Here is a 24,226-nt window from a genome sequence, read left to right as displayed (position 1 = left end):
CAACTGCAATTTATTTACTTTTAGATTTTAGATTTATATTGTAGTTTGTTATTAAACATTTTTAAATGGCGTGTGTCACGTCCAAATTAACTGGACTGTGGAAAAAGCAAGTACTCTGTAGTTAAATACTATTTGCATGCAACACTGCTCATAAGTTGTATGCCATTGGACTTCTAAAAATATTTTTTTCATGAAAATAGAGGGAAGGGGAGGGCAAAGATATACCTAAGTAATTACATAGGAATGTTGTTATATTATATAAACACATTTGCTTGCATGCCAGGAAAGAACTGGCACAGATGAAAAGGCTCATCTCTCTTAACCATTCAAACCAAGGAGACATATATTTTTCATTGAAACTATACAGTGTCTTATCACATCTTTCCAAATACATCAAAACATTTAGATACTCTCAAGTACTTCGAAGGCCATTTATGGAATGGTACCTAAAGAGTTTTTAGTTATGGGGTTCTTTCAATTACTTTAAATTTTCCACTACCTAAATTTTCCATTGATGAATTGCGTCAGTCTATTTTATTTAGTCAACACAGTGGCGCGATAGAGTGGCTGCCTAACAGCACCAGAGACCCGGGTTCAATCCTGACTATGGGTGCTGTCTGTACAGAGTTTGTTTGTTCACCCTCCGACCACATGGGTTTCCTCCGGGTGCTCCGGTTTTCTCTCACACTCCAAAGACGTACAGGCTTATAGGTTAGAAGGGTCTCGACCTGAAACGTTACCCATTCCTTCTCTCTAGAGATGCTGTCTGTCCCACTGAGTTACTCCAGCATTTTGTGTCTATCTTCAGCTTGTAGGTTAATTGGCTTCTGTAAATTGTCCCTAGTGTGTAGGTTAGTGCTAGTGTACGGGGTGATCGCAGGTCGACGTGGACTCAGTGGGATGAAGGGCCTGTTTCCATGCTGTATCTCTGAAGCCTAAAGTAAAGTATAATGGATACAAGTACCATTGAACATACTTAAAGCATTGGATGGGATTCTGTCTGAGTCTTAGTGTCTTGGCATATTACAACTTAATGCAACAGTCAACCATCTCATTTTCAGACTGTTTGGGCTACTTCACACTAACAAGTGCCAAGGTCCTCAGATTCCTCTTATCTGACCCTTTATATAATTTACTAATGTGGCCTCGTGTTTTCAAGACACAATATAGAAACAAAGAACTGCAGATGCTGGTTTATACCAAAGATAGACATGCTGGAGTAACTCAGCGGGTCAGGCAGCATCACTGGAGAACATCGACCCAAAACGTCATCTATCCATGTTCTCCAAAGATGGTGCCTGACCTGCTATGTTACTCCAGCACTTTGTGTCCTTTTGTGTTTTCAAGACATATTATGCATTCCTACTATTATTCCTTTCTTTTTTCCTTTCAGGACCTATCACTCACTGAAAAACTGAAGCAAACCATTGAGCAATTCTACCATCATTGCATGGTCTGAATATCAATGTATACGTTTCAGCAGATAGAACTGTTTCACAAGAGTGGGGTCAGTCTTAAGTGATGGCTCAATACTGGCCAAAAACCTTGCAACCTATCATTTTCCTCAATTAGTGTTGACAGCACTAAAGAATATTATATACCATCGATACAACCCTCAGGAGATTGCTTTTTATTTCTAGTTGATACTAAAATATCTAGAGACCAATTATCTTTCTTTTAAAGACACAATGTGCTGGAGTAAGTCAGCGGGCCAGGCAGTTCTGGAAAGCATGGATGGGTGACGTTTTGGTCAGGGAAACTCCTTCACCAATTGTCACCACTCATTTGTACGAAATGATCAACTGTCATTACAATTGTGCAACATTGTTTAGGCAGGAACTGCAGATGCTGGTTCAAACCGAAGATAGACACAAAAAGCTGGAGCAACTCAGCGGTTCAGGCAGCATCTCTGAAGAAAAGGAATAGGTCCGGTCGAGACCCTTCTTCAGACATTCTGCAAAATTGATCTGCTCATATCATGCACAAATAATTTCTTATGAAAGCAGTCATTGCATATGGCACATATGTCGTTACAACAATGGGATTCTGTTCACTTGGGAAACCCAACCCTACATTCTTCCCCTAATTTAGATCAGATGCACAAATCTGATAAGACTTGTTTAAAAATGTTAAAACTTAATCTTTCTTTTACTGGTCTCAAACTTTGCGGAGACGGTGTACATGCAAAATTAATTTGCAATGAAGAAACTGACTAAAACGTCGGGGTTTTGTGATATCGCCTTGTGTTGTGCGGGGGGGGGGTTAAATGGCCAAAACCCGATTCTCTGCTGTGTTGGAGATGCCTCACAAGAGGGCGCTCCCCTCTGCAAAGGAGTTTGCTACTCGCTACTCGGTTCCAAGTCTGAATACTGCTGCAGCTGGAGGGGGAGGGGAGGGGCAAGGCTGTTTGTGCAAAGCCAAATATGTCAAGGCTTAATAATTCGATCTTACCCATGGGGAAGGACAGACTGATTCTTACTAAACGCAACATTCTGGAGGGGGTGGTGGGGGAATCCAGCGTGGCACTGAAACAAGTAGTCAGCAAAACGTGGCAGAAATCGCAAAGGTTGTAGTTGAAGTCCACTTTGAATGCATTTTTAAAAAAAAAGCATTACCCAGAAAAAATAACGTGGCGGGAGGGAAGCAGGTTTCTTGCTTTTTACATTGCAAAAGTAGAGTTAAAAATCCACAGCTTATTCGGTAAAGTTTAAAAGCTGGAAGTATACGGCAACCGGGGAGGCGGACTACTTTAAAGTTTTTTTTAAAAAACGCATTCTTCGTTTCGTTTTTTTAAAAAGTTTCCAAAATAGGAGACTTAAGAACTACGTCAATGCAAAGTACCAAACACCAGAGAAAAAAAAACGCGGTGGTCGCCTAGACAGTCTAAGGACAGCAGGTTGGGGCGCTTAGGAGTTGGTGGAAGGTGGGGCAGGCAGTACCTCGTTGCGCCAAATTGTAGCCAGTTTGGCTGTAACGTGTCTGCAAAGCCTGCAGACTTAAAAGGGGGTAAAACTTCCCCCTCCTGCGAAGCCGAAATTTGCTTTAATGCAGCTGGATCCGGACCACAGTTTATGATTCCACGTGTAATTAACATTTGAAATAGTTTAAAGCTATCGAGATGTTGCAACAACAACAAAAAATTCAATAAGGCTTCGTCATTTTTTTTTCTCCTTTGACTTCCTGTCAGTGTGTTGTATCCACCCATGCGACTCCGAGCAGGGGGATGGGCGGGCGGGCGGCCGGCCGGCCGGGAGAACCACGCAGCAGTCATTAATTGAGTTGCACATACCAGTTGCGTGCTTTTTTTGCTTTTTTTCTCCGTAACTTTTTTTTTGGTCCTTGCTTTGCAATAAATGGACTGTTCCTTTCGCCCCCGAAATGTTCTAAAACTCATTTTTGAGTTGCAAATAGTAATCGCCCCCCCCCCGGAATTTTACTGATGAATCGGGGTGGGGAGGAAGCAAACAGCCTTAAGTTAAATGTTAACGAGGATAGTCACAACCCGTGAAGTTGGGAATATATCCTTCCCATGTGTGGAAAATCTGCAGTTGTCTAACCGATTCCCCCATGCAGACTGTGCCTGCTTTAATGTTAATTTCAGAAATGGTCGGTTTCACCCTCATGTCTTGGGCGGTACAAATAAAAAAAAGATTAACACTTACTCCTGTGTTTTTACATAAACTTCGATTTTTTACTTTTAAGTTTGAATTTTTCAGTGCGACTTTTAAAAATCATACTGGCAAACGTTTCTGTGTCTTGTGATCGATATGCAAGTCAGCCTCCCCCCAAAATAAAATCAAATGCCACTATTCCGCAGCAGACTACACATAGCCCTTGCAGCAAACTTGTGGCATTTTCAGACGAACTCCACATAATTGCAATAAGGAAACCTTTTTCTGCTCGGTTAAGCGAAAAGGGGGGGGAGGGGGAATAAAATCCCGCCAGTTTACTTAATGTAGAGTCTCTGCTTCAACTGGAAGTAACACAGCTGTGCGCCTTTGTAACTGGAGTGACGCATTCCCTCCCATGTATCGGTATTTCATCGAAGGCCAACACACACACAGAAAAGCCTCGCAAACCCTTCAAAAAGTTGCAAAAGCCTTTGCGGCATTTTAGTTTTTTTAAAAAAAGACGCATATCTAGTTTAATCGGGCGGGAGGGAGGAAGGGGGGGGGGGGGTTTCGGGACAAAAGTGATATTGACTTTCCCAGCTCGTGAGATAAGGACATTTTTTTTTGCACTTTAGCCTATGCTAACGAGTTAAGGAGCGCCCGTCAATCATGTGGCCGTTGTCATGGAGACCCCGGGCCAGGGTTCGAAGGCAGGCTGGTTAATCCCTCCCCCAGCTCTGTGCTCAATATTTATAACAAGGCAGACAGAAGGAAGAGTTCTAGCAGTTCAACTTCGCCACCACCAAAAAAATACTTTTTTTTATTTTTTTCCTCCTTCCTATCTCCAAACATTCGGACCTCACGTTTCTTTCTTTTTTGCTGGGGGGAAAAAGGCAGCTGTGTGACTCCTCCAGCCTTCACGCCAGCAGGGATCTCGGTTGTAGAAACTTCTGCGTGAAGATGTCTGCAGCTCTACTATCTGCCTTCTACGATATCAACGATTTCTTGTGCAACAAGGTAAAAAAGCAAAAATGCAAAAGGGAGCCGAATGCTAAAAGTTCAGACGAGAAAAAAAACTTTTGCAAGTTTTATTTTTGGTTGAAACGTTTAGCCGCGCAACCTGAATGATGTATTGTGAATGTGCATGTTTGGGGAGTTTTAAATGTTGTCTAATTCATTGCTTTTTATTTTATTTTATTTTTTAATTTAGAACGAAAAGTCTCTGAATAACTACAACAACTTCAATAGCATGCTGGATAAAAAGGCAGTGGGTTCCCCTGTAACAAGTTTTGCACCGGGATTTTTAAGACGGCATTCGACCAGCAACTTGCAAGCGCTGGCCAACAGCTCGTCCAGCAAGTATCCCAGCACATCTTTCCCCAACATCAAGGAATCCAACCAAACGGCCATGCTGAACAAAGAAAACAAGTTCCGCGATCGCTCGTTCAGCGAGAGCGCCGAGAGGCTTCACCAGCAGCAGCAGCAGCAGCAGCAGCAACATGCGCCGCTCAGCCCTCTGCACCTCGTCCAGCAGCAGCAGCAGCAGCAGCAGCAGAAGCAACCGGGCGGGGGGCAGGTCAACTCGACCCGCTACAAGACCGAGCTGTGCCGGCCTTTCGAGGAGAGTGGCACCTGCAAGTACGGCGACAAGTGCCAGTTCGCGCACGGCATGCACGAACTGCGGAGCCTGACCCGCCACCCCAAGTACAAGACGGAGTTGTGCCGCACATTCCACACCATCGGCTTCTGCCCCTACGGCCCCCGCTGCCACTTCATCCACAACGCCGAGGAGAGGAGGCAAGCGCCGAGCAACAACAACGGCATCAACTCTTTCCACCACCACCACCAGCAGCGACCCAAGTTGCACCACAGCCTCAGCTTCTCCGGCTTCCCCAGCTCCTCCAGCGGGCTCGAGTCCCCGCTGCTGGAGAGCCCGACATCGCGGACGCCCCCGCCCTCCTCCTCCTCCTCCTCTGCCGCCTCCTCCTCTTTCGTCTTCTGCGACGAGCTGCTGTCGCCCACACTGCCGAGCTGCGCCAACAACGCCTTTACCTTCTCCAGCCAGGAGCTGAGTAACCTGCTCACCCCGCTGGCCATCCAGACACAGCAGCTGGCTGGCAGCTGTGGTGTAGGTGCAGGCACAGGGGGTTACGGCCAGCAACAACCCGCGGGCGGCTGCCCACCCTCTCCCCCGTACCTCCTCAGCCAGATGCAGTCGTGCCTGCGGAGGCTGGCCGAATCCCCCGTCTTTGACGCCCCTCCGAGCCCCCCAGATTCCCTCTCCGACCGGGAGAGCTACCTGAGCGGTTCGCTGAGCTCCGGCAGCCTGAGTGGCTCCGAGTCCCCCAGCATGGACCCGGGCAGACGCCTGCCCATCTTCAGCAGGCTCTCCATTTCCGAAGATTAAAAAAAGCAACAAAACGAAAATAAGTTAACATACATACAACAAACAAACAAACAAACAAAAATAAAAATCCCAAGAACTGCTTTATTTAACAAAACTTATTTACGAAATTGCAAAACAAAAAAATCCTGCCAAGAAAATGCCTTCGTTTAAGGAAACAAAATATTACAGGACTTGCTTTTTTTCTTTTGCCTTGTTTTAAGAGAGAAAAAAACCGAACTTCATTCCAAACTTTGTTGCAAGTTAATCTATTTTCCATTGCCACCTAGTGGCCCGTTTGGCTTTAGAGAGGAGAAACGTGTTGCAGATTTTTTTGTGAGGCACTCGTTCGTTGAGTTAGTTGTAATTGTTGAAATAACTGCTGATTGTTAAATTTTTTTTAGCTGTTGAGTTGATGTGATAGCACATCGCAAGACAACTCGCTATAAAAACTATTTAACTTATTTATTATCTCGAGAAAGTATACATTGGTAATTTGTTCATACTGTATTTATCGCGTATGATGAGAACAATAGATATATATTCTTTTATTATGTTTAAATTATGATTGCCATTATTAATCTGCAGAATGTGGAGTGTGTTCTTTTCACAGTAATATATGCCGTTTTTGTTTTTTGTAACTTCACTTGGTTATTTTATTGTAAATGATAAAATCTTAATTTAAGAGATTGTATGTAATATTTATTTCATTAATTTTTTTTCCTTGTTTACGAAATGAACGATTGCATGGTTTCTATGTGCCAGAAATCAGTTCTTGATGCTGTGGAACTAGTTAGGATCGACGATGGCAGGCTTTTTTTAAGAATGTAAAGTTAACTGGGGATGTTAGACCGTCCAAAGTCAGTGGTTAAAACTTTAAGTATCAGACTTCAAATGTGGCATTCTTAAGTCAAAGTGGCATCAAAGTTTTTGTTGTATAAATGACACTGTGATTTTTCTTTTTGTTTCCCTTTTTATTAAAAAAACAAATAAAGAGCCAAAATATGTAGCACCCTGGACCTAGTATTATATTGACAGTGCCTTCAGGGTCCAGTTACAGAGACCGGTTTTTTTTTCTTAACCAAAATAACACGTTTCAGAACAAATGTGCATTCCCTATTTTTAAAAAAAAATATTTTTTTACAATAGGGGGATGTTGGTTCTCTGAATGTAATAGTTTCGAAAGTGAACTTTGTTTAAAAGCAAGCTTTCTTCCCAGAAGAAAGGGGGGAATGAGTGAGAGACATTGCCACCACTTTGATTAGTGAGGGGCCACCTCTTGGTCTGAACAGTTTTTGAAGTAAATCTGAAATGGCTGGAGAGTGGAACTCTGCTTTTGATTTTTTTTTTCTGGGATTTGCTATTAAAACAAAAAGGAAGAAAAACCTTCATTTTCCAAGACAGTGGGTGAATGATAGTAGGTTTAGTTTGTACATAGTAGGTACAGATTATGAGCACTATGTACTCTCTTTTGACTACTTTAACAGAAGTAAGTATCCTTTGAATGTAACAAAAGGAAAAAAAAACTTGTTTAAAAATACATGGTGTCAGTTCACTACAGATTATAGTGTGAGACTGTAAAAATTTGTACTGTAAATTTTTTGTAGTTCTCCCAATAAAATCATTTTTGAAGAAAGATGTGCTCTAATGTCCCCTGGATATTTGTGTGTGATACATGTGCAAATTGTTTCTCCAACAATAGGCTGGGGCTTTACTAGTACCTTGACCTAGTTGTGAGCTTCTATTGGGAAGAAAACACTTCCATCCAAATTACTCAAATGCAGAGAAATTGAAGACACTATACATGCAACTCAAACAATGGGCATGACCGCTTTCTCACATTCCAGAACTAAACACAGCCAAAGAATTTCTATGTTGATGATATTGTGTACCAAAAAAGGGCAAGAGTGACTATTGGATTATCACAGCTGGGAACAATCTTTTGGCTTGTAGGTCAACATGGGAAAAACTACTGAATTTGTGTTGTGGCTTTGAAATCCAGTTCTGGTAGTTTGACATTTATTTTCCTCCTTAGGGAATGAAGATTAATTGGAGTGTTTAATGAAACTTCAAAGCAGTCGAATAGCACTTCATTGCCCTGCACGTGCAATTACTTCAGTTAATAATCTTAAAAAGTACTGTGTCATTTAACAGTCAAAACCTCCTCTCCAATAAACTCTTGTCATCATTCCTGAATTTTCAACTTTACAAGAGCTGTGAAGAATGCTGACTAGTCATGTGCATTTATCGATTGAGGAGATGGTAATATGGCAGCTTTCTGCACTGAAGGGTGTAATAAAGTTATATTTATATCCCCTGCAGAGGTTGGCCTGAAAAAGCCAAACCACACTCCTAGAACATTTCTAGCTTCTGCAATAATAACACAAAGCTCATTGTTCTGGTTCTGGTTGATTACTGCGCAAACACCTCATAAGTGGTTATCTCGCACAGGTGATCCCAACAGGACAGTTAATACACATAATACGTAGTGATCTCTAATACACATTTAACTGAAATCAAGGCACAAAGTGCTGGAGTAATTCAGAAGGTCAAGTGGCATCTCTGGAGAACATGGATGTTACATTTTGGGTTGGGACCCTTCAGATACTGATTCTAAGGATAAGTTCAAAATCCATCATAGAAAATAAAAAGCACCTGGTTAAACATTTGATTGTAAGAAAATTAACCATTCAATTAGATTTGATTCATGACAGGTTTTTGTAAAAATGAGTTGTGAATAGGATTGATTTGTGTTGTCCTCACCTAGTTGGTGATCCAGTATTAAGTCTGGTGCACTTTAAAGAGGTTCCCATAATCCACTTCATATCTTAAGAAACTGCAGCTTTTGAATATTTTTCTGGGTGCATTTTTCTGAATTTGCCACAGTTCAGCTCTAATCAGTTTGAGACTAAGGGGCAGTCTAGAACTGAATTGTGGTGAATAGATTCTGATGTGTTTATAGGTAAGACTGGTGTGAAATCAAGAGGCTTTTGAGGGGTGGTTAAATAGTGCATGATGGTGGAAGGTCATCTAGCTAAAGGCAGATCCTTTAGCCAGGGGGTGGTGAATCTGCAATTCATTGCCACAGACAGCTGTGGAGACCAATTTTTATAGGATATTTTTTTAAGGCAGAGACTAATAGATTCTTGATTTGTAAGGGTGTCAAAGATGGTGAGAAGGCAGGAGAGTAAGGGTAGGGAGGGAAGTATTGCTTAGCCATGAATGAATGGCAGAGCTGACTCGATGGGCTGAAAGGCCTAATTTTGCTCCTATGTCTTGTATCTATTCTCCTGTGGAATGAATAAGGTGAAGATATATTGCTAAGTAGTGCTCAGCTAAGCCACTACAAAATTTAGATTAGGTGGTGGAGGGGAGGGGGGGTTAATCATGTTCTACAATGCATCAATTCAGAGATAAATGATTACTTTTGAGATTGGCAATTTGGATCAGGATGCCTTTGTAAATTGGATTCCTAAAGAATGTGCTGTACAATATGAAAGACCTAGAAAGCTTGAGAAACACATCCCACAGGAGGTTTCTTGTAGTTCCAACCCCAAGGTTCCAGAAGATTCCAAATGTAGTTCTATTGCTTGATATTTTGTTTGATGCAATAATGCTAGATGTTGAACATATTTCATGTATGCAACTCAGCCCAGTTTCCACATGAATGCTTTGAAACCTCTAATATTGTTTCTTGTATTCACACAATATATTTCACTACTCACCTTGCTCTTATTATTTCCTGTGCGGTAACATCACCTTTTGACTCTATCAGTAACTAACATTGCACCCCCCTCCCTGTCTAAGTTACTGTTTATTGCTGAATTTGGGGTAGTGAATGTACACCCAGACAAATGATGAGCTGGCATAACTTATGTCCTTTATGTTAACCCTTAAAGCACTGAGTATTCTTTGAAGTTTTATACAATGAACGAATGAATAAGTTTATTGGCCAAGTAAGCAGATACAAGGAATGTACCTTGGTGCTCCGCTCACAAATGACAACACAAACATACAGTTAACAATTAAGAATAAAGCATAAACACATCAAAACAATAAGGATACACCATTACGGTCTAAACATGTGGGTGAAAATAGACCAGAGCAAAAAAGAGACTACAGACTTTGGTTATTGAGTAGAACTATCACTCGTGGAAAAAAGCTGTTTTTATGTCTGGCTGTGGCTGCTTTGACAGTCCGGAGTGATTCGAAGAGTTTGTGGCCAGGGTGAGAGGGGTCAGAGATGATCTTGCCCGCTCACTTCCTGGTTTGTGTTTCTTCAGTTGCCGCACGAAGTACATCCTCTGTTGGGCCTTTTTGACTGTGGAGTCGATGGTGGCCCACCATTTAAGGTCCCTGGAGATGATGGTTCCAAGGAACTTAAATGACCACAGATGTGACCATGGTGTTGTTGATGGTGAGTGGGGGAAGGGGAGGGGGATCTCTTCGAAAGTCTACAGTCAATGAGCCCTTATTTCTTACCATGTGCTATCTGCATTTAGGATCTCCTGTACACCTTTGACGATAAATGAGGGAATTTGGCATTTTTATGAATAAAACAACAAAATGTCCAAACGCTGGTGTCCTTTCCGACCAATGTACTGAGAACCGATGTGAACAGATGATCAATGGTCAGCATGGACTCTGGGCCGAAGGGAATGTTTCAAAGCAATAGATTTCCTTTAATTTAGTGTAGATACAGCACAGAAACAATCCCTTTGGTCCACTGAGTCCTGGTTGACCAGCGATCACCCCGCACACTAGCACTATTCTACATGCTAGGGAAAATGTATCATTTATACAAGTCGATTAAGATACATACCAATATGCCTTTGGAGTGCGGGAGGAAATCGGAGCACCCGGAGAAAACCCACACGGTCTCAGGGGGAATGTACAAACTCCCTACAGCACCCGTAGTCAGGATCAAACCCGAGTAGCGCTGTAAGGCAGCAACTCTACCGCTGTGCCACTGCTGCCATAAACTCTAAAGTAAACGAAACTGCAGTTCACATTGTAAGTCGGACTATTTCTTTCATCCCTTAGTCCTTTTCTTGTTGCCTATATTGACTCACAACATATAGTGGCCAAGTAACCTACCAATGCATGGTAATGGGATGTGGGAAGACATCAGATAATTCACTGATGGCTCAGTGACCGGGAGAACATGCAAACTCCTCATGGACATAACCTAAGATCAGGATTGAACCTAGCACACAGGAGCAGTGAGGTGGCTGCTGCACCACTGTGCTGTCCCATTCTTGTCAGCATTTTCAAACATCTACACTGCAAACTTGGTCAACAGTTAGCCTTTAAGCAACTGGAGATTGGGGGCAGCAAGTTTCACCATCCAGACACTGATCATTGCAAGTGTCCAAGATTTCCCCTCCTCTCATTCTGGTTTCTTTGACATCTCTGAAATGAATCTCTCTTAAGGTCATGTCTTAAGCAACCTCGACCCAGGGACCTGAAATCCCCCTCTCTACATATCGATGCCTCTTCTATCTTTAAGATGTTCTTCAAAATCTGTTTTTGACAACCTATCCTGGTCCCTGCGTCCCATTTTTCCCCCACATTTTGACAATGCCTCTATGAAACAGCTTGCGGCAATTTACTGCATTAGCCACCTATACTGAAACTGTTATTGTTGTGGACAGCACCATGGCAACCAATGTGAACAATCTTTCTTCTAGGATCAACAACACCTCTGTAAAAAACATATTTTTGAACGGCTTTTATAGACTATTTGAATTGGTTATTGTAAAAGGAAGGTATACCGTGAAACTCATTAAAATCTCATCAGGTTAAGCATGAGATTGGATTTCTGTTAATGAAACAATAACTCACAATCTGTAAACAGAACGGTTCTGGCTCAGTGGACAGAGTTAAGGCTTACACATGAAGATCCCAGTTAGGCTTCAGTCTTCTTGGATCAGAAGTGGAGGAAAAAAATAATCAGTGTTGGCATTTCTTGATTGCATTCCTGTAATTTCTAGCGGCAGAAGCATGTGCAAACCAGGTGAGAAGAGGTACAGCCTGTAATCAGTCACAATCCAGATTCTAAAATGGGCAAGGAATCAGAGGGTTACCGCTCACACATAACCGTACCCTGGCGTGAATCATCACATTATGGAGAAGAGAGGTAATTGGGAAAGTAAAGGAAAAAATGTAATTATGTTGCAAGCCAAATATTTTCTCTAGCTCAATGATCTACATGTGTCTTTAATTCAAATCTTTTGGAACTGAGTATCTCCACAAGTAATGTGTAGGAAGGAACTGCGGATGCTGGTTTAAACCAAAGATAGACACTAAATGCTGGAGTAACTCATCATCTCTGGAGAGAATGGAGTACTGTGTGCACCTGGAGTACTGTGTGCAGTTTTGGTCTCCAAATTTGAGGAAGGATATTCTTGCTATGGAGGGCGTGCAGCGTAGGTTCACTAGATTAATTCCCGGAATGGCGGGACTGTCGTATGTTGAAAGGCTGGAGCGATTGGGCTTGTATACACTGGAATTTAGAAGGATGAGGGGGGATCTTATTGAAACATATAAGATAATTAGGGGATTGGACACATTAGAGGCAGATAACATGTTCCCAATGTTGGGGGAGTCCAGAACAAGGGGCCACAGTTTGAGAATAAGGGGTAGGCCATTTAGAACGGAGATGAGGAAGAACTTTTTCAGTCAGAGGGTGGTGAAGGTGTGGAATTCTCTGCCTCAGAAGGCAGTGGAGGCCAGTTCGTTGGATGCTTTCAAGAGAGAGCTGGATAGAGCTCTTAAGGATAGCGGAGTGAGGGGGTATGGGGAGAAGGCAGGAACGGGGTACTGATTGATAGTGATCAGCCATGATCGCATTGAATGGCGGTGCTGGCTCGAAGGGCTGAATGGCCTACTCCTGCACCTATTGTCTATTGTCTATTGTCTATAGAACGAATGGGTGACGTTTCGGATTGAGACCCCTAAGGACTCGACCTGAAACGTCACCCATTCCTTCTCTCCAGAGATGCTGCCTGTCCCACTGAGTTACTCCAGTATTTTGTGTCAATCTCCACAAGCTAGGCAGGCCAGGCAAATCCTATCAAGCGAAAGCAAATCAAAGCAAAAGTCGAAAATTGTGCATGCCATTGATATCCATTCCTTACAACTTATGAAATGTTTTAAACTAAAATGGCCGGTGACACTCTAACATTTTCATGTTTATTCTTCACTATTATTTCCACATCCAATAGTTTCTAAATAAGTACACTTTTGTTAACCACATTATTCATTCACAGCGTTAAAAGTAAAGAAATGATTAACAGATATGTGAACTCAGTCCTTGACTTGGTTCACAATATCTGTTAATCATTTCTTTATTTGCTCTTTTTTTGTCAGCAGTTGGTTATAACTTCATGTTAATAAGTGGAAAAATTATTTTTGGAAGCAAATTTTGTGTTCAAATATTATCCAATTTATGTGAGTTCACTCAACCAATGATTGAGCATTTAACCTTAAGTCTGTCCTGGTCACTTAACCTCAATCAAAGATATCACCACCTGTAAACACGTTTTTTGTGTTGATTTCCACCCATATTCCTCCTCCACCACCTCCCTTCAACAGAAGAAAATCTTCGATCCTTCTGAGTCAATCCCTGGAAAAAAAGCTCACTCCGAGCTCTGCACTTTCAGCTGTCCAGTCTTTAACCTTTCCTCTACCACTAACTTTCTGCAGCTACTGATGTGCATCTTGTGGCCTCCACTCTTGGTTCCCTGATATGAATAAAGACGGCTCCTTTCCCACACTGATTGCTCCCCTCCCACGGTTTTCATCTCTGCCCCCCTGAAAGTATATGATGTGATGTTGTGATGAAGGACAGGTTTAGTTATTCAACATCGGATCCGTCTGGATAAAAATCTAGACTGAGCCTGCTCCCATCTTCACAAACTGTTCATTAATCGTAATTAATTTCCCAGCTTATTTATAAATTTCCTTCACAACAGAGAGTGGTCGGTGTCTGGGATGCACTGCCAGGGAAGTGGCGGCGCCTAACGGCTGCGGCTCGCTAGCAGTCTGTTCGTCTTTTTTCCTTTTTTTTTGTGTCGGTGTTGGGATGGTCTTTTTTTTTTTTTGGTTGTGTATGTGTGGGGGGGTGGCGGTGTGGGTGGGGGGGTGGCGGTGTGGGTGGGGGGTGGTGGTGTGGGTGAGGGGGTGGGGGAAACCTTTCTTTTTTAGGTCTCTTCCTCACGGCGCGGGGTGCGGCCTTCCATCGCCCGGCGCGGCTCGGCCGCGGGACCTAACATCGCCTGGTGCGGCTCGGCCGCTGGACTTAACATTGCCTGGTGCGGCTCGGCCGCTGGACTTAACAGTGCCCGGTGCGGCTTGGCCGCGGGGCCTTCCATCGCCCGGTGCAGCTCGGCCGCGGGACCTAACATCGCCCGGTGCGGCTCTGCCGTTGGACTTAACAGTGCCCGGTGCGGCTTGGCTGCAGGGCCTAACATCGCCCGGCGCGGCTCGGCTGCGGGACTTTTCATCGCTGGTGCGGCTCGGCCGCTGGACTTAACATCGCCCGGTGCGGCTTGGCCGCGGGGCCTTCCATTGCCCGGTGCGGCTCGGCCGCGGGACTTGGCTGCGCACGGCTCGGCCGCGGGGCCTTCCATCGCCCGGCTCAGCCGCGAGACGTTTCAGCGCCCGGTGCGACTCGGCCGTCCCCTTGCGGGGACTGTGCGGGTCGGTCGGGGACGAGCTGTCTGTCCGTGGGCGTGGGGAAGAGAGTGGAAGTTTTGTTGCCTCCATCACAGTGAGGGGGTGTTTGGAGTCACTGTGATGGATGTTTGTGTTGGGGTCATGTGTCTTGTGTTCTTTTTCTTTTTTGTGTGACTGCTATGTAGTTTCGTTCGGTACCTTGGTACCGAATGACAAATAAAGCTCTGTTGAACTGTTGATAGAGGCAGATACGACAGTGGCATTTCAGAGGCTTTTAGATAAAGGTTTTTGCGGGAAATGGTGGGATACGAATCTTGAGCAGGCAGATTAAATTAAATTTGGCATCATACATGGCATAGATATTGTGGGCTGCACTATTCGATCTTCTATTTAAACCCCTCTCCCAAATCCCCTTCACCATTCCTTCCAATAACAAGTGTGAGGAACTCGTAGTCTTGATGGTCACTAAGACTGTGATTTCCACTACTTTGTGCCACTTTCCACCTTTCCCCTAGACCATTGAATCATTGAAATGAATCACAGGGGCATACTTCCAATTTCCTCCCGTGTCCTAGGTCTAAACCTGCATCTTTCTTTAGTTTCCCTCCAATCTATCAATATACTCCCTGCAAAATCAACTTGTGCCAGTTTCCTTTCACCAAATTACTGAGCACCCATCGTCCCTTCCTCATATCAGCTTATATTATGAATAATTTCTCTTTGGACTTACTATCCTTGGTTCATTCCATCTACCATCTTTGTCCCTGTCCTTAACCCTTCCACCCTTGTAATCTACTCCAAACTATCTGAAGTTAGAGAAGTCAATGTTCATACCGCTGAGGTGTAAACTGCCCAAGCGAAATATGAGATGCTGTTCCTCCAATTTGCGCTGGGTCTCACTATGACAATGGAGGAGGCCCATGACAGAAAGGTAAGACTGCGAGTGGGAGGGGGAATTGAAGTGCTGAGCCATCGGGAGATCAGGTTGGTTACCTGACACAGCACTTTGTGTTCTACTCTAGAAGAATTGTGCTCGTAGTCTGAGAGAGACGAGCAGTGGATTTGTAACCGATTATGTGATTAATAGAGATCCAGAGGGATCTGCTCTAGATTCTTTGTGTTTATGATTATATGTATAAACGCCTTGGATGGAATTGTAGATGGGTTGAGATTTGGCTGGCACAAAGACAAGCAGGAATGGAGGGATATGCATCACTTGAAGGCAGACGAGATTAGTTTAACATAGCATCTTGTTCGCCACAGACAATGTGGGCCAATGGGCTTGCTCTAGTGTTGTACTGTTCTATGTTCTAGGCAAGAGTCACTTGCTAGATAGTTGTTAGAAAGTGAGGGTGTTATAAAGCAATTTCTCTTGAGTGCAATCAACTCTGGGCTCGGTTTCAAAAGTCGCAAAATTAATTGCAGGAACTTAGTGTTACTAGTTTGCTTCTGGGGGTTATTATTAACAAGTTGTGCAGAGAATGGAGCTTTCAACTCTTTCCCGGTTATCACGCAATGGCAGTCCAGTGGCCAGTTGGTGTCTCTGCAGTTCTCGGAAGGTTCCAGACATAAGGAATGAAATGGGATGTAAGGGAATCCTTTGTCAGTTAAAAAACTCACAAGTTAGTTTTTACTTCCAATATCCAGCTGATAACTTTTAGATCAGCACTCCAGTGTGTATGATTGAACAGGAGCAAATTAAAGCCCCCCCCCCCCCCCCCCCACTATCTTTCAGTCTGAGGAAGGGTTCCGACCTGAAAGATCACCAATTCCTTTCACCCAGAGTTGCTGCCTGACCAGCTGAGTTACCCCAGCATTTTGTGTCGATCTTCGGTAAAAGACACACTATTGTTCTGCCTCTCTTTTGGGGTAAAGGATGACTTGCCTCCATTCCGGCTGTGTGGGGTTTACGGTGACTGATGAGGCCAGTGCAAGATCCTCAGGCTGTGACGCGGTGGGGTCGGTGAGGGTGGGGCATGGTGGGTGCCAGGGTGGAGGGGTGGTGGTGAGCTCCTACCAGTGCTGGACTTCCTTCTCTCAATGTGTGGGCCCAAAGTTCTAGGTGCCATCCAGCATGCGCCATCTTCAGTGTTAAACAGTCCCAGGAAGTCTGTGAGATCTGAGAACATCCCTGAAACTATGATATAAGGTGGAGAATGGCAACAGCTTCAAGTTCCTGGGCATGCACACTCTACCCTGGGCCCAATTTGCCCACGCTGACCAACATGCCCATCTACACTAGTCCTGTGTTCGCCCATAATCCTCTAAACCTATCCTATCCCTGTACCTGCCCAAATGTCTCTTAAATCTTATTATCGTACCTGCCTCAACTATCTCCTCTGGCAGCCTGTTCCATATTCCCATCAACCGCTGTGTAAAAAAGATACCCCTCAGAATCCTATTAAATCTTTCCTCTCTCACCTTAAACCCATCTCTTCTGGTTCTTGATTCCCCTACTCTGGGCAAAAGACTGTGGATTTACCCAATCTATTCCTCTCACAACTTTGTAAACCTCTATGAGATCACCTCTTATCCTCCTGTACTCCAAGGAATAAAATCCTAGCCTGCTCAACCTCTCCCTGTAGCCCAGGCCTTTGAGTCCTGACAATATCCTTGTAAGTCTTCTCTGCACCCTTTCCAGCCTAACAGCATCTTTCATATAAAATGGTGACCAAAACTGAACACAATACTACTAAATGTGGTCTCATCAATGTCTTCTAAGCATTATTTTTTCATCCATATGATCTCCTGGACTGATATGCCTGAGATACTTAAGGATTGTTGAGCACCTTTCAAATATACCAAGACTCGTCAACCTTGTCATGACCCATCTTCTTTCTGCTGTTGAGAACAGGGTGGTCTTCAACCTATCATTCTTCATTGGATTTGTAGGGAAATCCCAGAAGTGAAAGGTCAGCGTATTAACTTTCTGCACCATTTAAATACACTCCTCTTCTCATCTTTTTTTGTAAGAAATAAAATATTTGCACTTCATATCGTAATGAAAATCAATGAGGCCTGAAATATTTCACACTTCATGTTGACGTTTCAAAGAGAATTTTATGAAGGCTAAGAACTGCTTGGCCGGTTTTCTTTTTTAAGTTATTGATTTACGTCATTGAATGTCTGGCTAAATGGTTGAATTGTATTTGAATATAAACTGACTAAAATAAAAATCATTTTATACTTCCCATGTGGTCTGACTTGAATGAAAAAGCTTAAATAGTACATATTGTGCTGTAATCCAATATTCCAGAAATGTTTCTCTGATCACGGGGAAGGCCCATACACCACTAAGTTGCGGACTGACTTTTTCAGGCTGTCCCCTTCCTTGAAATGGAGAATAGTTCAACTTAGCACAAGTCTGCAGCAGACCGTTCTAGACAAAACAAAACCTATTTCTTCACAGCTCATTCATCTTCGATGTATTTGCCTTTCAACCAACAGGAGATTTGAATTTATTTTTTCTCCCCATTTTGAAACATAATTCAATGATTTACCACTCCCAGAACTTTCAAACTGCACGCTATATCCTCCTTCAGTGAGCTTGGCTTTGTAAAGGAACATTGGATTCTGGTCGGGCAGGGAACAGGAAACGTTACGGTCATTCGGAGTGTAAAAGTGCTGGAGTAGCCCAGCGGTTAGGCAGCACCTCTGGAAGACATGGATAGGCGACATTTCGGGTCAGGACCTTTCTTCAGACCGTGAAGAAGGCCCCTGACCCAAAATGTCAACTATGACTCTGAAGAAGGGCCTGACCTGAAACGACGCCTATCCATGTCCCCGAGAGATGCTGCCTGACCCACTGATTTACAACCAACACTTTGTGTTTTAGCACCTGCAGTGTCGTGATTGGGGCTGAATGTTGGTGCTTTCCCTGTCAGCGTTTGGTTTCTCCACTGCAGAGGAGTCCACATTGTGATTACCAGGTGCTGTACACTAGATTGGCATAAGTCCAAGTGAATCCCTGCTTCACTTAGGCACATGTGACAATAACGTATAATTGAATCATTAAATTAGAAAGAATGTTTGGGTTCCTGGATGGTAGATTGCGAAATGGTAAAGAACAGGTGTTGGGCCTCCTGCTGTTAGTCATCGAATCATACAGCGCGGAAACAGCCCCTTCGCCCCAACTTGTGCACACTGACCAACATGCCCCATCTAGACTTTCCACTGACTGATTGACACGCAACAAAAGCTTTTCACTGTACCTTGGTACAGGTGACAACAGACGAAACTAAATCAAACTAAAACTAAACTAGTCCCACCAGCCAGTGATTGGCCCATATCCCTCTAAACCTGTCCTATATGTTGCTTGGGAAAGTGTCCTATGATGGGAATGGTAGACAGGGGCAGACGAAATTTCAAGGGAGCTACAAATGGAACAAAGTCCATGAAATGCTGTAAGGAAAGGGGAAGGAAGGGAGCAGTGGGGAAGATGTGTCTAGTGGTTTTTGCCATTTTCGTCAAGGGATTCTGGAAGTTGGTCTATGAATTACCTCTTAGCAGTTTTTCCTATCCCAAAACAGGATAAGTGACATCCTTATCCCAGAACAAAAAGAGCAAGGGACAAAAAAAGTGGTCAATCGCTCTGGAAACCTTGAATGGTACACACACCTTGATTTGGTTGTGAATAGAATTCCGAGTCGACCTCACATTTAATTGCTAATTACACCACCCATCTGCGTCTCTTCAATGGAAGCAATGAAGTTTACCTGTTGCATGGCTCTCTCTTAATAAGCTGTAAATGAAACAGACGCAGTCCAATAAAAGAAAGTAACAACGTTTCGAAGCAATTATCTGTTAAATAATCACAAGTGGAAAACAAAATGCTTTGGTTTACATTTATTGAACCAGTTAAAGGGGCATCTGGCAAAGGGCTTCATAAGACATATCAGCAAGCCAAAATAAAAGTGCTTGGGAAAGCTCACGTAAGCATTGGTTAATGTATTTTGTAATCTATTCCAGGTGGATCTGGTTTTATGTGTGGATCATACAGTGTATTTAATAATAACCCAAAATAATGATTAAAATTAGCCACCAAGGCAACATTTTGCATTATACCCTTCTTGCTGCATTTGGGCTTTACCGCATGTTACGATTCCTTCTCCTGTTTCTCGTGGTGGGAGGTGGCTGAACTGCACCAGCCTGTTCCTCGGCTTGTCACATCAAGATGTTTGCAAGGGCATTGCAGAAATGGTCACTAATTGGCTGCAAATGCCTAATAACGAGCAGCCAATACTTGCATTCAAACGCCCATGCTAGAGCCCGAGGGGCGAATTCATTTCACAAGCCCAGGTAGTCAGACCATATGTGATTCAGGGAGGCCTGCTCTGATTTTGCTTCAGGAGGAAAGTATAATTGGCAGATATAACCTTCCCAATATGAATGTGGCCATCTCTGATTCTCTGTTTCTGTTCTTAAACTCATGTCATCACAGAACGTGGAACGGTACATAAAGTGCTGGAGTAACTCAGCAGGTTAGACAGCATGTCTGGAGAAAATGTACAGGTGATGTTTAGGCTCAGAGGCCTTCTTCAGTCTGAACAGGTCTTTTGGCCCATGATGTTCATGCCAAACATAATGCCAAATTAGACTAATCTTCAATGGTTCAATGGTACTTTATTGTCACATGTGCAAAGTGCAATCGCACAGTGAAATTCTTTTCTTATAAACAGTCCAGTAGAGTGTTGCCATACCATCCACAATTAGCAAGGTACAGAAATAATCCACTGATCCCTCATGCAAGAGACGCCATGTTTTGTTGCCACTTTCCAAACCCAGTCCGGGTGTTCAGATTTAGGCAAGCCCCAGGCTGCTGAGGGCCTCCAGCCGTCGCCTTCCTTGGTTGACCTGCGAACCGATGTTCCCTCCTCGCCCATCCACCTTTGTTCTCCGGGGGTCCCTCCCACAACCAACCTCGAGGGCGCAGTAGGCCCGATCACGGTTCCCTCTTCTCTCCTCCCGGCCTTTCCCCATTCCATATCGGCCCATTCCCTGCAAAATCCATGTGCTTATCTAATAGCCTCTCAAGCACCACTATCATATCTACTTCCACCACCACCTCCAGCAGCATGTTACAGACATCTGTAAAGATAACATGCACATCTCCTTTAAATGTTGCCCCTTTCATCTAAAGCTATCTCCACTAGTATTGGACATTTTTACTATTTGTCTGGTTCCCTATTTGTCCACTGGACAAGCCAATGGAAGGATGTGGCAGAGACTTCTCTCCAATCCGCACCAAAAAACAAAGTTCCCAGTTCATTGTGCATACATACAAAAAGCTGGAGTAACTCAGCGAGACAGGCAGCATCTCTGGAGGGAAGGAATGGGTGACGTTTTGGGGACTCCAGCAAACAACTAAAGTAAATAATGAGTCTGAAGAAGGGACTGGATCCGAAACGTCACCCATTCCTTCCCTCCAGAGATGCTGTCTGTCCCGTTGAGTTACTCTAGCTTTTTGTGTCTATCTTCGGTTTAAACCAGCATCGGCAGTTCCGTCCTACACATTCCCAGTTCATTGTTCCTGGGTAATCCAGTAGATATAGACACACAAAACACTTTTTTCATTTGCTGCTCAATTTCTCACAGAAGGTAGACACTGAGACACGAACAACTGGAGATACTGAAATCTGGAGCAAAGAAATAAGCTTCTGAAGGAGCTTGTTGGGTCAAGTAGCATCTGTAAATGCAAGGGGGTCGTTATTTCTGGTCAAAACCTTAAATGAGGAGGTGGATGTCAAGGGCAACGTCTGCATTTATTACCGATTTCTAATTGTCCCTAAGCTGGTCGATGTGAACTCAATGGGCCAAAGGGCCTGTTTCCGCGCTGTACCTCTAAACTAAACTAATCTAAAGGTACAGTAACAACATTTAAAAAACAGCTGGACAGATACTTGGACTGGAGAGGTTTAGAAGGGCATGGGCCAAATGCAGGCAGGTGGGGCAAGTTTAGATGGGCATGTGTAAGGGGCCTGTTTCAATGCTGTACAAGTCTAAGTATGGACCAGACCAGGTAGGAATGATTGATTTCTTACCCTGATCGATATCAGTGAACACCATTATTTATTACAGAGCAAAACACAAAGTGTTGTTGGGTTTCAGCAGGTCAGGCAGCAACTAGGGAGGGGATGGGCAGGGGATGTTTCAGGGTAGGATCCTTCTTCACACTATTGTCAACATTTTTTATTAAGAATGTCAAGATGTTTCATGGCTATCATTATCAGCCTTAAAAGAAATCCGGATTTATTGACTTAAATTGAATTTTCCCTGCTGCCGTTGTATTAACCTGAGTAATACACTTTGTTTAGGTTAGTTTAGAGATACAGCGTGGAAACGGGCCCTTCCGCCCATCTAATCCATGCTGACAGCGACTAGCCGTTTTATTCTTCACATTAGGGACCATTTACAGAAGCCGATCAACCTACAAACCTGAGGTATCACAAAATGCTGGAGTAACTCAGCGGGTGAGGCAGCATCTCTGGAGAGAAGGAATGGGTGACGTTTCGGGTCGAGACCCTTCTTCAGACTGACACTTCAGCATGAAGAAGGGTCTCGACACGGTGGCGGCAGCGGTAGAGTTGCTGCCTTACAGTGAATGCAGCGCCGGAGACTCAGGTTCGATCCTGACTGCGGGCGCCGTCTGTACGGAGTTTGTACGTTCTCCCCGTGACCTGCGTGGGTTTTCTCCGAGATCTTCGGTTTCCTCCCACACTCCAAAGACGTACAGGTATGTAGGTTAATTGGCTGGGCAAATGTAAAAATTGTCCCTAGTGTGTGTAGGATAGTGTTAATGTGCGGTAAATCGCTGGGCGGCGCGGACCCGGTGGGCCGAAGGGCCTGTTTCCGCGCTGTATCTCTAAATCTGAAAAAAAAATCTAAAAATCTAAAACTCCAGCATTTTGTGATACCTTCGATTTGTACCAGCATTTGCAGTTATTTTCCTACACAACCTACAAACCTGTACTTCTTTGGAGTGTGGGAGGAAATCGCAGCACTTGGAGAAAACCCATACGGTCACAGAAAGAACGTCCAAACTCCGTACTGACAGCGCCCATAGTCAGGATCGAACCTGGGTCTCTGGTGTTGTAAGGCAGCAACTCTGCCGCTGCGCCACTGCACCGCACTCTGTAAATGTTCTCAGTCAAGTAACAACACGTCTGCCCAATGTACTCAACCCTCTGTTTCTGTTCAAAGGCATCGGTAGGATCAATTGGGCAGACCCGACACACAGCAAGGATTTGTAGTGGAGGGAAAGTGGTATGTCCAGTCACAGCCAATCTGACTAATATTAATAAGTAATAAATGTAGCAAGTATAAGTAAAGGCCACTGGCAGGATTTATAGGGAGTAATTTCAAACATCTGCCTGCATCTGGCAAACGATGGACATTTACCAATAATATGAAGCCCAAATCTTTTTAACTTTCATCTGTCTTTCAGCTGAGGGTCCATCTGTTCTCACAGGTGGATGTTAGAGGCCCCGTGGAACTATTCTTCAGAAGAGTAGCGGGGTGCTGACACAGATGTATTCCTCAATCGGCATTTTCAGCACCAGATTTTTTGGTCGTTATCACAGGGCCATGTGTGGGCACTTGTTGCCTGAATATTGACTGCCATACTTCTTATGTTTTGAAAGGTGCCGTACTTCGAAAGGTTTGAATGAATGATACTTTTTTTGTCACACGTACCTAGGTATGGTGACAACATTTTGTTATTTTGCGCACAGTACACAAGTATGTAAAGGGTTGGCAGGTATCGGGCGTGTACTTCATGCCAAGAGGCAATGTTTCACATTCCAAGAGGGATGTGAAATGTGATTAATAAGTGCAACCTTTTCCTTTTTCACGTTGAACTTTAATTGCAATGGATCAGTGAACTCTCAGCAAGAACTGGACGATAACTGCCTGTGTCCGCAGGTGTGGGGTCAGTGGTTCCATCATCATGTAAAGCCAGCAGTGGATTACAGGAACGTAGCATGGACAGAAGACCCTTGGGTGGATTGAGCAAGTGCCTGACAGAGCCTGACCATCTCTAGGAAGCCAGGAGCTCAACATAATGACAACCCCCACCCCCCACCACCGTTTCCCCAGCCTTTCCCTTTGGCCCATGCTGGAGTCACATCCATTTTTCTCCTTCCATCTACATTCCCTTCTCTGGTGTCACAGTTCGCACCTCTTCTAACCTCATCTTATACTTATACTACCTATCAACCCCCCCCTCTCTCACCTGTATTCACCTATCTCCGAATCTGAATTTGAGTCTGAGGAAGGGTTCCGACCCGAAACGTCACCTATTCCTTTTCTCCAGAGATGCTGCCTGTTCAACAGTTACTCCAGCATTTTATGTCTATCCACCTAACACTTGCCAGGCTTTGTCCCGCCCCCACCTCTCTTCCAGCTTTCTTTCCCCCACCATAATCAGACTGAAGAAGGCTTCTGACCCGAAACGTCACCTATCCATATTCTCCTGAGATGCTGCCTGACGGCTGAGTTAATCCACCACTTTGTGTGTATGATTCTTAGCAGAAATCTACCACCTCAATTTTCAGTG

General features: G+C 43.9%; 1 protein-coding gene across 1 annotated transcript; it reads left to right on the top strand.

Moving 5' to 3' along the window:
* The first annotated feature begins 4,253 nt into the window (after nt 1–4,253).
* Nucleotides 4,254–7,630, top strand: zfp36l2 (zinc finger protein 36, C3H type-like 2). The gene is made up of 2 exons (XM_078404986.1): nt 4,254–4,628; nt 4,822–7,630. The coding sequence occupies exons 1-2, from the start codon at nt 4,572–4,574 to the stop codon at nt 6,016–6,018; spliced, it is 1,254 nt and encodes a 417-aa protein (XP_078261112.1). The 5' UTR covers nt 4,254–4,571; the 3' UTR covers nt 6,019–7,630.
* Nucleotides 7,631–24,226: the final 16,596 nt, after the last annotated feature.

The sequence above is a fragment of the Rhinoraja longicauda genome, chromosome 9 (genome assembly GCF_053455715.1).
Source record: "Rhinoraja longicauda isolate Sanriku21f chromosome 9, sRhiLon1.1, whole genome shotgun sequence".
NCBI classification, from domain to species: domain Eukaryota; kingdom Metazoa; phylum Chordata; class Chondrichthyes; order Rajiformes; family Arhynchobatidae; genus Rhinoraja; species Rhinoraja longicauda.
The sequence above is the reverse complement of the archived record's forward strand: the minus strand, read 5'-3'. Positions and strand labels throughout refer to the sequence as shown.